Genomic DNA, 13,454 nt, shown 5'->3' with positions numbered 1-13,454 from the left:
CCATGAAAAATTATGCTAATTTCTCTTACAAATAGTGCGTTTCACCTCTCTGATATGAGTGCATCCCACCGTACTACTGTGTGTGACACAACAGTTTCTGTTATGTCACACACAGTGACTCTGGACCACTGAAGAATGCTACTATTAAATATAGTATATCTGATGCAACAACCTATTTCATTTTACAAGGGGTATGGTCCGGGTGCAGGTCATTGGGATGAGGCAGATTAATAGTTTGGGATGGACTAGATGGGCCGAAAGGCCTGTTTATGCGCTGTAGTGTTTTATGACTCTACAATTGTGAGGATTCATTTATGCAATACATTACAACTTAGTTCTGTAAATATGCCTAATAAAATCTGGGTTTCAGAATCAGAATCAACACAGGAGGTTCCAGAGATGCTGGGAATCCAAAGCAACGAACTCAAAATGCTGGAGGAGTTTGAGAGGTCAGGAAGCATCTTCAGAGGGAATAAAGAGTCAACTTTTTAGAAGCATTGAAAACCTACAGCACAATACAGGCCCTTCGGCCCACAAAGCGGTGCTGAACATACACTTACTTTAGAGATTACCCATAGCCCTCTATTTTGCTAGGCTCCAGATACCTATCCAGGAATCTCTTAAAGGACCCTATTGTATCTGCCTCCACCAACGTCACCAGCAACCCATTCCATGCACTCACCACTCTCTGAGTAAAAAACTTGCCCCTGACATCCCCTCTGTACTACTTCCAAGCACCTTAAAACTATGCCCTCTCGTGCTAGCCATTTCAGACCTGGGAAAAAACCTCTGACTATCCACATGATTAAAGTCTCTCATCATTTTATACACCTCTATCAGGTCACCTGTCATCCTCCATCACTCCAAGGAGAAAAGGCCAACTTCACTCAACCTGTTCCCATAAGGCATGCTCCCCAATCCAGACTACATCCTTGTAAATCTCCTCTGCACCCTTTCTATGGCTTCCACATCCTTCCTGTAGTGAGGCGACCAGAACTGAGCACAGTACTCCAAGTAGGGTCTGACCAGGGTCCTATATAGCTGCAACATTACCTCTCAGCTCTTGAACTCAATCCCACGATTGATGAAGGCCAATGCACTATATGCCTTCTTAATCACACAATCAATCTGTGCAGCAGCTCTGAGTGTCCTATGGACTCGGACCCCAAGATCCCTCTATTCCTCCACATTCTGATCCTTTTTAGGCCAAGACCCTTCATCAGGACTGAAAAGGAAGGGGGGAGAAGCTTTCTGACATCCTGAGTTCCTCCAGCATTCAGTGTTTGGTACTCTGGTTTATTATCACTGACATATGTCAATTTTTTTTTGTTTTGTTAGGTTTGAAATCTCAGCTATCAACAAAAACCATATTCTTGTTTAGTTAGAATCAGTGATATTCATTCGAAAAACCTTTGTTATTCCAATTTCTCTAACTAATTAGATGTAGTTATTTCCTATTTAAAGGTTTACAGACTAACCTTCCCTATATTTGAAAACTAATTGAATTCCCATTCTTGAGTATTATGTTAACTTCAGTTTCAGTTCAAGTCAATATGTCTACAAACTGAAATTCAAATTCAGAAGTTATATATCTATACAGCTTAACTCCTTTCACAGCAATTCTCCAACATCACAACTTTTAAACAAAGTAAATCTCGTCCAATAACTTATCAGAGTCTATGCAAAAATAGTGAGCTCTTACAGAAAGTCAAATTCAGATCCGTCAAATGAAAAATAAACATACACATCCAGCCGTATTAAATCCTGTATGTCATGAAACATTTTGCTCCCACGCTGGTTTCTCGATCTTGGGTGGTTCACCATCTTGTTTCTTGGTTCATTGAATGAAGTCGTCGATCATCCATTGAAAGCCATTCACAAGCCTATACAAAAAAAACCTGACCAAGTTCCTTGGTGTGATTTAACAGAACTAAGTTCTCAGTTACATGGTAGAGATCTTGGACATTCGTCTCTGCCGATATTGTCTCGTTATAGATGCTGCTTGTTATAGCGGTTGCTTCAGTAGATCTTTTCTCGTTATCATCTCTCCTCCACCCCGAGGTTTTCAGGTAAGTAGGGTAGAGATACCAACTGCTAATTCCACTTTTAATGACTTATATCTTTAGTTTCTAATAGTTTATTACGTTTCTCTCGCTTTCCCACGCTGCATCACCACGCCTCACTCTCGCATTACTTTTTTTATCCAAGTTTTCTATTTTTTTAAGTTCTGTAAATCTCGTTTTCATCTCTCCACAGATGGAGCTTTCTAACATTACATCTTTGGGTTTAATTAACCTGAGTTACATAAAACTTTTGCATAGTCCTGTAGATTTCTTTTGCTGCAGACTCCAGCTTCTGCAGTTTCTTGTGTCTCTATCTCACTGTCAGTATAGTTCTTTGACTTAGCAAAAAGAGGGTGCCATTTCAATATCAGTACTGCTGCGCAATTTCCAGTTCAACTCTGAAATCTTTTACTCAATTTGGAACTGGTTCATTATTGTCACATACACTGAGATACAATGAAAAGCTTGTCTTGCATACTGTTCATGCAGGTCAAATCTTTATTGCATTGAGGCGGAACAAGGTAAAACAATAACAATGCAGAATAAAGTGTAACAGCTACAGAGGGAGAGTGCAGTACATCATCGTTATGTGTCATGTCGTATGACATGTCAATCATGGTCTTTCCATGACCACAATTGTTCTTGGCAAATTTTTCTACAGAACTGGTTTGCCATTACCTTCTTCTGAGCAGTGTCTTTACAAGACAGGTGATCCCAGCCATTATCAATACTCTTCAGAGATTGTCTGTCAGGCGTCAGTGGTCACATAACCAGGCCTTGTGATACGCATCATCTGCTCATGCGACCATCCACCACCTGCTCCCATGGCTTCATGTGATCCTGATTGGGAGAAGGGGGTAAGAAGGTGCTATACATTGCTCAAGGGTGACCTGCAGGCTAGTGGAGGGAAGGAGTCACTCCGGTAAAGATCTATCTCCACCCCCCACCCAATCAATGCTGTGCAGGATCATAACAAGGCAGATTAAGAGATCAAGGTTCCATCCAGTGCTTTTTTTGAGTTTGATAACAGTCAGACAGAAACTGTCCTTGAGCCTGGTGGGACATCCATTTGACTTCAGCAAAATATTCACTGCATGAATTGTAAACCTTTCAACATAAGAGACATCACCTGCCATGACCTGTCTCCTGACTTCCATATACTACCTTCTGAATATCTTCTGTGGATTGCAAATCAACCAAACTTACTTCTAATATTTACCGCTTCATTCAAACTGATTTCAATGACGAGCATGAGCACTGCTCAGGTGCAAGAATGAGGATTCTCTTAGCAACACACACAAAATGCTGGAGGGACTCAACAGACCAGGCAGCATCTATGGAAAAGAGTCAACAGTTGACATTTCAGACCGAGACCCTTCATCGGGACACTCTTGTCAGACGATTCTCTTCTTGGTATGGGACGTTGGAGTTGAGATGATATCAAAATGGGTATTGTCAATTTCCTTGTATTTGGTACTGTTCAGACTTACCCTGGCTGCCCCAAATTTCAGATCAGATTGCTGGTATTTCTTCCTCCAAATGTAATGGGACAGTTAGCTACTTTCAGTATCCTGGAAATGTGACACTGGCAATAATAAAAGGCATATCTTTTTGTGGGGAGAAATGGTGAACACAAGATTCTGCAGATATTGAAAAATTTGGAACAACACACACAAAAGGCAGGAGGAACTCCGCAGGTCATGTAACATCTATTTAGAGAAATAAACAGTCCATGTGTCAGGCTGAGGTCTTTCATCAGGATGGGAAAGAAAGAGGGATGACACCAGGATAAGAAGGTGGGAAAGTGAGAGGAGTATAACCTTGTAGGTGATAGGTGAAGCCAATGAGTGGCAGGGGGGAAGTGGTGTAAGAAGCTTGTATTTGATAGGTTTAAGAGGTAAAGGGTTTAATAAGAAGAAATCTGATAGGCAAGCTCAATGGAGCATGGAAGAAAGGGAAGGGAAGGGCACCAGAGGGAAGTGATAGGAAGGTGACGACAAGAGAAGAAGGTGTGATTTGGGGAGCCAGAATGGGGAATGATAAAAGAGAGGGGGGGAGGGGGTGAAGAATTACCAGAAGTCAGAGAAATCAATGTTCATTCTGCCAATTTGGAAGCTACCCAGATGGAATATGAGACATTGCTCCTCCAACCTGAGTTTGGCCTCACCATGACAGTAGAGAGGGCCAAGGACTGACATGTCAGAATGGGAATAGGAAGCTGAATTGAAATGGATGGCCACTGGGAGATTCTGTCTTTGAGGGGGAGAACAAAGATGCTCGGCGAAGACTTCCTACTGGACAAGCTGATTCTGAAAAGGTGCTCACAAAACAATGTCTTGGAAAAACAACAGAATTCTTGTTTTTTTTTTAATTTATCCGTTGTTCTGTGATAACTCACTTTCTGCAGAATGATTGAATGGAAAAGGCTGGTTGTTACAAGCCTGTTGGCAATCTGTCAATGAGAGATCAGCAGTTCTTGGAATGTAGCTGAAATACAAAAAGAACAAAGTGTTGTACTAATCCGGCCTGCCACTCCATCACTATCAGTGGTGCTGTGGCTCAGTGCATTAGAAATGCTCACCTCACGTAGCCTGCCTTATCCTGAACTTCCTGGCAATTTTACCTGTTACAGCAAGCAGCCAGCGAATCGTGGTTGTCAGTCTGAAGCTGAAAATCTTTCACAAGAAAACTCTACTCTGTTCTCCAGTTGGCAGTGTTTGAGAACTTACTCAACAGAATGTGAAAAAGAAATACAGTGAAGAAGGCAGAAATGAAAGCTAATGCATGATATGAAAAATTAGACCGGCTTAAAATATTAATGCTATAAATTTCCCTCACTCTTCACCAACTTTTTTTTTTCATTTAGAGATACAGCAAGATTACAGGTCCTTCTGGTCCAATGAGCTTGTAGCACCCAACTCTACCTATGTGACCAATTAGCTTACATCTAACCGTACAACTTTGGGATGTGGGAGGAAACCAGAACACCTGGTGTAAACCCAACCAGTGGCTGGAAAAACGTACAAACTCTTTACAGACAGCAACAATATTTCAATGCAGGTTGCTGCTGCTGTAATAGTGCACTGCTTCATATAGATTATTGTTATTATTTTCTGTACCATCCCATTATTTTTTGATAATTAAAATGTAAACTTGCCCTGGACTCTGTTGACATTGCAAACTGAATGTGGTGTCTTTTCAGATAATTACATTAAAGTATATTGATGCAGAACCTTTAGGTATACAGAGGATGCCTTTTCAGACCAGCATACGCTCTCATACACAGCTCAACAGCAGAATCCTTTACTCAATTTGGAATTGGTTTATTATTCTCACATGTACCGAGATACAGTGAAGAGCTTGTCTTGTATACTCAGAATCAGAATCCCACGATCCTGATTGATAAGTTACAGAACCTGGGCCTCTGTACCTCCCTCTGCAATTGGATCCTCGACTTCCTAACAGGAAGACCACAACCTGTGTGGTTTGATGATAAAATATCCTCCTCACTGACGATCGACACTAGAGCACCTCAGGGTGTGTGCTTAGCCCACTGCTCTACTCTGTCTATGCCCACAACTCTGTGGCCAGGCATAGCTCAAATCCCATCTATAAATTTTCTGATGAAACCCCCATTGATGGTAGAATGTCAGATGGAGATAAGAGGGTGTACAAGAGTGAGATATACCAACTAGTGGAGTGATGTCGCAGCAACAACCTGGCACTCAAAGTCATTAAGGTGAAAGAGCTGATTGTGGACTTCAGGAAGGGTAAGATGAAGGAACACATACCAATCCTCATAGAGGGGTCAGAAGTGGAGAGAGTGAGTGTCAAGTTCCTGAGTGTCAGGATTGCTGAGGATCTAATCTGGTCCCAGTACATCGATGCAGCTATAAAGAAGGCAAGACAGCAACTATACTTCATTAGGAGTTTCAAGAGACTTGGTATGTCAATAAAAACACTCAAAAACTTCTATAGATGTAACGTGGAGAGCATTCTGACAGGCTGCGTCACTGTCTGGTATGGAGGGGCTACTGCACAGGGCCGAAAGAAGCTGCAGAGGTTGTAAATTTAGTTGGCTTCATCTTGGATACTAGCCTACAAATTACCCAGGACATCTTCAAGAAGTGGTGTCTCAGAAAGGCAGCATCCATTATTAAGAACCCCCAGCACCCAGGACATGCCCTTTTCTCGCTGTTACCACCAGGTAGGAGGTACAGAAGCCTGAAGGCACACGCTCAGCTATTCAGGAACAGCTTCTTCCCCTCTGCCATCCGATTCCTAAATGCACTTTGAACCCGATGAGCATCACCTCACTTTTTTATTATATATTTCTGTTTTTACACAATTTCTAATCTATTCAATGTATGTATTCTGTAATTGATTGATTGATTTCTTCTATATTATGTATTGAACTAAGTTAACAAATTTCACAACACAGGGCAGTGATAATAAACCTGATTCCGATTCTGATCTTACTGTACAAGAGGTCTGTTCAAGATCTGTTAACAGTTGGATAGAAGCCATCCTTGAATCTAGTGCTACATGTTTTCAGGCTTTTCTATCTTCTACCCTTGTGACATTTTGTGGTATTGTACTTCTGGAAGAAACTCATTATCAGAACAATGTGGAAGCTTTAGAGAGGGTGCAGAAGAGATTTAACAGAATACTGCCTGGATTAGAGACCATGTTTTATGAGCTAGGGCTCTTCTCTTTGGAGTGAAGGAGGATGAGAGGTGACGTGATAGAGATGGACAGGATAATAAGAGGCACAGATCGAGTAGACAGCCAGGGTGGAAGAATGTATGGGGGGGGGGGGGGGATGTCAGAGGCAAGTTTTTACACAGAGGGTGGTGGGTGTATGGAACGTGTTGCCAGGGGTAGTGGTAGAAGCAGATACATTGGGGTCATTTAAGAGTCTCTTAGATAGGCACATGGATGATAGGAAAATGGAGGCCTATGTAGAAGGGAAGGGTTAGAATGATCTTAGAGTAGGTTAAAAGTTTGGCGTAACTTCATGGACCAAAGGGCCTGTGAAGTTCTATGATTTCTGAAGCTAAGAAAATTCTTCCAATGTCCTCAGTTTATATTTTTGGGACCAATTAAAATTTTTTGAATGATTATTTCATGCCATTTTTTTTTCTTCCAGAGCCTCCAATTGGTCAAATGCATCCACCTCATGGCAGCGCGACCCCTCAAAAGAACGGTAATCTGCTGGTGATCATCGTGGTCTCCATTGGAGCAATAATGGTCGTGGTGGTCATCGTCGTTGCTGTGATTTGTACCCGTCGATCCTCAGCACAGCAGAGAAAGTATGTTTGCATTTCATTAGCTACTCTAATGCCTGATTGCTGTTTACTTACGATCACTCTCATAGTGTGGTAACATTAGAAGGAAGTCATCTGATGTTCAACACTAGAGATTCTGCAGATGCTGGAAATCCAGAATAAAACAGACAAAATACTGGAGGAACTCAGCAGGTCAGGCAGCATTAATGGAAATGAATAAACAGTCAACTTTTCAGGCCAAAACCCTTTATGCAGAGTTAATGATAAACGGTTCTGATGAAGGATCTCGGCCTGAAATGTCGACTGTTTTTTCATTTCCACTGATGCTGCCTGACCTGCTGAGTTCCTCCAGCATTTGTGTGTATCACCTGATGTCTACGTGCTAACCTGCCTGTAACTGAGACAACTACACCCAAAAGGACAGCGTGGTGGTATGGCGGGTAGCACCATCGCATTACGACACCATAGATAGGGGTTCAATTCCCTCTACTGTCTGTAAGGAGTTTGTACATTCTCCCCGTGACCACATGGGTTTCCGCCCCACTTTCAAAGATGTGGCACCACTCTGCCAGATTTCCAATCCCCCTCCCATAGGCTGATTCATCACCACCTTTGTTGCACATTTGAACCACCCTCTCAGTGAAGAGGTTCCCCGTCATGCTCCCTTTAATGTCTCACCTTTCACCCTTAACTTATGACAGATCAATATTATGTACAGAACCCTGCGGTACACTCGCAACTGTGAGGTGTCTCCTTGTTAAATCGTGACTCGTAATGGTCAAATATTCCTGAAGCATGAGTTCGAATCCCACAGAGGCATGGGTGGAATTTAATTCAATTAATTAAATAATCTGGCATTAAAAATAAAGCCTTAGTAACAACAAACTCAAAACAGCTGGAAAATACAGTATTATACAAATGTGTTTGGCACAAATATAAAGTGAAGGTGCCAACGACTTTTGCACAGAACTGTATTTGTCAACGTGGAGTGGAGAGCGAGTTTGTAAATCTGGCAGTAGGAATGGATGTTGAGAATGGCAAGGGTAGAGCACTGTGAGAAGGGTATGGGACAGGTGGCAGAGAAGGAGTGCCAGGGAGTGGCACGGTGTAGGTGCAGACACACCCAGTCCTGAGACACCAGGCAAGGTCATTTGATCATTACAGAATGGCTCATGTGCTTCCCGCTCCCTTTCCTCTCTCTTCCACTTTTTCCAACAGTGATTCCCCTGTCCCTGTCCCTTTCCCACTCTCAGTCCACAATAGAGACCCATACCAGAATCAGGTTTATCATCACTTGCATATATCATGAAATTTGTTTTTTTTTTGCGTCAGCGGTACAGTGCAATACATTGGAAGTAAGTACAGAGGAGATGTCAGGGGTAAGTTTTTTATGCAAAGGAGGTGAGTGCATGGAATGGGCTGGAGGTGGAAATGATAGGGTCTTTTACGAGACTCCTGGATGGATACATAGAGCTTAGGAAAATAAGAGGGCCATGGGTAAAGCCTATATGTTCTAAGGTAGGGACATGTTCGGCAAAGCTTTGTTGGCTGAAGGGCCTGTAGTTTTTCTATGTTTTTATGTTTGTTTTAAATTTGGATAGGTAAGTGGATGGGAAGGGTAGAGAGGGCTGTGGTCCAGGTGCAGGTCGATGGGACTAGTTCAATATGGATTAGATGGGCTGAAGAGCCTGTGATTGTGTTGTAATGTTCTATGACACTATGACTCTAATTAAATCAGTCTATTTAGAGCAGGGGGATCCCAAACTGAAGTCCCTGGATACCTTCCTTAAAGGGATTGGTCCATGGCATAAAAAGGGTTGGGAACCACAGATGTAGAGGTATTAAAACTATCTTTGTTATCTCTGAAATTTGTACAATATTTTCAGATGACAGCTCAGTTCTTCTAATATTCTGTTAATAGAGCATAGAACATAGGACATATTTATGATCTATGAAATTATATTTTTTTTGACATGATAAAAATCAAAGATAAGTGTAGTTTATTTATTCATAAAGTATGTTCTGATGTATTTCATCTTAATTTATTTGCTATATTCAAAGGACCTATTATTTGTCTTAGCCATGGGAGATATTAATTTTGTTATACAAATATTGAAGTGTGAATTGTAAAGACAGTCCAAGTAAGGCACTTATATCCACGGTACCAAGGCAGCGTTATATATAATAGCTTTGTGCGAATTGTTTAATTGCGAAATGACTAGCGCACCACTTGGTACAATTAAACAACTTGCATTTACATTGGTCCTGTGCTGTAATAAAACGTCATATGTGCTTCACAAGAGTGACTATAAAACGTAATTTGACATCAGGTTACTTTAGGAGTTATTAATGCAGGTGACCTGCACGGTAGTCAAAGATTTTACATGGAGAATGAAAATAGCATTCAGTTGAGTCAGGAAATTCCAGTCAATTGTGGAACGGCTTCCAGTGAGGCGAGAAATTACACTCAATTGTGGAATGGGTTCTAGTGAAGCAGGAAATTCCACTCAACTGTGGAATGGGTTCCAGTGAGGCAGGAAAGTAAACTAAAGTTAAGCATGGTATTAGAATTGGAGAAGGCAAAAATTGCCAATGTGTGTGTGGCTTTAGAAGGCTCATAAGCTTGGTCTGGCCCAAACCGCAGTTGTCAGAGTTATAGAATGCTACATCACAAAAACAAGCACTAGGGCCCATCTAGTCCATGCTGAACTGTCATTCTGCCTAGTTCCATTGGCTCACATCTGAGTCGGCCATCATACCTCTCCCATCCATAAACTTACCAAAACTTCTCTTAAATGTTGCAATCAAAGCCTCATTACCACTTCTGCAGGCAGAGTGCTTGAGAAATCATGAGATGTCTTCTACTGTCTGCTGGTCTAAGAACCCAGGGGAAAGGACTGCGGAGCTGAAAATGACCTGTCCTGGGATTGGTGGGCTGTCTGAGTATGTCAATAGGTTTCAATAGATGCATTTAATGTCAGATAAATGTATACAATATACATCCTGAATTTTTTTTTCTTCGCAAACATCCACAAAAATAGACGAGTGCCCTGAAGAATGAACGGCATTTAAATGTTAGAACCCCGAAGCTCCCCCTCCCACACAAGCAGCAGCAAAGCCATGACCCCCCTCTCCCACCAGCAAGAAAAGCATCGGCACCCCCTGCTCCCACAGAGCTCTCAAGCATGCAGCAAAGCATCAATAAAGACATAGACTTGAAGTACCCCAAAGACTACTCTTAATTCAACATACCACAGGCACTCTCTCTCCATATTTAGGGAAAAAGAGATGTCCCCATTTTACAGTGGGGGGGGGGAGACATAACAAATCAACTCACTAATTAATGGTGTTAAAAGTCTGTTGCATTGCTTTTTTCAAGCTCTGTGCCCAAAGAACTCGGGTCTCTGGGCACATAACCAGCAGTCAGCTTGTTGCTTTCGAACTTCCGTGTACTCTCACAACTCGTCAGGCGGCAGCACTGGCCTTGAATCCGCCCGCCACCACAGCCACAAAAATCCTGCACCCTGAACGCATGCTAGTCCTCCACGCCACGTACTTAGTGTATTGAAAATCAGCCGGTCGCGAGGTCCTGAGAGCGGGTCCCATTCCCGCAAAGAACCGAAGTCAGCGTGTAACTCCAGGTCAGGGTCTTCAAAAGAACCTTGAAAGGGAAAAAAGAGATATCAAAGATGGAAATGTTTCTGAAGATGCCAGCAAAAAAGTTGCCGTTTAACACCATCATCCTCCTAAACTCCTCCCAGTGGGTAGAGGTTGGGAAGAATGGGAAAGGGTCTTGTCTACCTATTCTCATTTTGTTTTGCTGTTGTCGTTGCTTGTGTTGTTCTCCTGATCATTGTCAGCATGCTATGTTGGTGCCAAAATGTGTGGTGACTATTTCAGGCTGCCTCAGCATACTTGGTTTTTAACACAAATGACTCAGTCCACTGCACGCTTTGATATACATAACTAAATCTTAATCTGAAACAGATGGTCCCTGTAAGGAAAGTATTCCTGTAATGCTCACAAACATGAGAAAATCATGGATCTTCAATGTGCAAGCAGATTGGGGAAATCAGGCTGGTGCTGAATTCCAGGAGAGTGAATCTCCAGAGTGCCTACAAGATGGCTTTTTAGAGCAACTCGTGGTTGAGCCCGCTGGAGGATCAGATATTCTGGACTGGGTGTTGCACAATGAACCAGAATTAATTAGAGTGCTTAAAGTAAAAGACCCTTAGGGCAAGTGATCATCATATGATCGAATTCTCCTGCAAATTTGAAAAGGAGAAGCTGAAGTCAGATGTGTCAGTGGAGTGAAGGGAATTACAGAAGCATGAGAGAGGAGTTGGCCAGAATTAACTGGAAAAGACCACTGGCAGGGATGACAGCAGAGCAATAATGGCTGGATTTTCCGGAAGCAACTCGGAAGGCACAGGATATAGACATCACAAAGAGGAAGAAGTATTCTAAAGGCAAGATTAAATCAAAGCCAATATAGAAGCCAAAGAGAGGCCATATAATAGAACAAAAATTAGTGGGAAGTTAGAGGATTGGGAAGCTTTTAAAAACCAACAGAAGGCAACTAAAAAAGTCATTAACAAGGTAAAGATGGAATACAAAAGTAAGCTAGCCTGTATTATTAAAGAGGATACCAAAAGTTTCTTCAGATACATTGAAGTGTAAAAGAAAGGTGAGAGTGGATTATCAGACCACTGGAAAAAGATGCTGGAGAGGTGGTAATGGGGATAACAAAGTAGTGGGCAAACTGAATAAGTATTTTACATCAGTCTTCATTGTGGAAGATACTAGCAGTATGGTGGAAATTCCTGGTGTCAGGGGTCATGAAGTGTATGAAGTTACCATTATTAGGGGACAAGATTCTTGGGAAACTGAAAGGTCTGAAGGTAGATAAGTCACCTGGACAAGATGGTGTACACCCCAGGGTTCTGAAAGAGGGGGCTGAAGAGATCATGGAGGCATTAGTAATGATCTTTCAAGAATCACTAGTGGCTGGAATGGTTCCAAAAGAATGGAAAATCGTAAATATCACTCCACTCTTTAAAAACTGAGTGAGGCAGAAGAAAGGAAATATAGGCCAGTTAATCAAACGTCAGTGACTGGAAAAATGTTGGAGTTGATTGTTAAGGATGATGTCTCAAGATACTTGGAAGCACATGGTAAAATAGTCTATAGTCAGCATGGCTTCCTCAAGGCAAAATCTTGTCTGACAAATCTGTTGGAATTCTTTAAAGAAATAGCAAGCAGGATAGGCAAAGGAGAATCAGTTCATGTTCTGTACTTGCATTTTCAGAAGGCCTTAGACAAGAGCCACATGTGAGGTTGCTTAAGTTACAACCTCATGGCATTACAGGAAAGATTTCAGCATGGATAAAGCAGTGATTGATTAAGAGAATGGGAATATGGGGAACATTTTCTGGCTGGCTGCTGGTGACGAGTGGTGTTCCACAGGGGTCCATGTTAGGACCGATTCTTTTTACGTGGTGTGTCAATGATTTGGATGATGGAATTAATGGCTTTCTTGCAAAGTTTGCAGGTTGTATGAGGATAGGTGAAGGGGCAGGTAGTTTTGACGGAGTAGAGAGACCACAGAAGGACACAGACAGATTAGGAGAATGGGCAAAGAAATGGCAGATGGAATACAGTGTTGGGAAGTGTATGGTCAGGCGCTTTGGTGGAAGTAATGAAAAGGTTGACTATTTTCTAAATGCAAATTGACCTGCAAAGGGACTTGGCAGTCCTTGTGCAGGATTCCCTAAAGATTAATTTTCAGGTTGAGTCTGTGGTGAGGAAGTAAATCATTTCAAAAACAAGGATGTAATGTTGAAACTTAATGAAGCAGTGGCGAGGCCTCGCTTGGAGTATTGTGAGGAGTTCTGAATTAGAGTTTATTTTGAATCTTGCATTCATCCCACAGCTTGAGACAGTAAAAATCTTTGCGTTATGAATCTGTTGCAATGTACAGACATGTGAATTTATAAGTCTAATGGCTTGTGGAAAGAAACTGTCCTGTAGCCTGTTGGTTCTGGCTTTAATGCTACAGTAGTGTTTGCCAGGTAGAAGCAGCAGAATCAGTTTATGGTCGGGG

The 13,454-nt window shown here is 42.0% G+C and overlaps 1 protein-coding gene across 1 annotated transcript in view; it reads left to right on the top strand.

The window, feature by feature from the left end:
* dcc (DCC netrin 1 receptor) overlaps positions 1–13,454 on the top strand; it is an 897,707-nt gene that overhangs the window by 845,033 nt on the left and 39,220 nt on the right. The window contains exon 23 of the mRNA XM_059988663.1: positions 7,213–7,375. Coding sequence (XP_059844646.1) covers positions 7,213–7,375 — 163 coding nt within the window. The remainder of the gene's footprint in view (positions 1–7,212; positions 7,376–13,454) is intronic.

The sequence above is a fragment of the Hypanus sabinus genome, chromosome 14 (assembly GCF_030144855.1).
Source record: "Hypanus sabinus isolate sHypSab1 chromosome 14, sHypSab1.hap1, whole genome shotgun sequence".
Lineage (NCBI taxonomy): Eukaryota > Metazoa > Chordata > Chondrichthyes > Myliobatiformes > Dasyatidae > Hypanus > Hypanus sabinus.
Note: the sequence above shows the minus strand (reverse complement) of the source record. Positions and strands in the feature narration are given on the sequence as shown.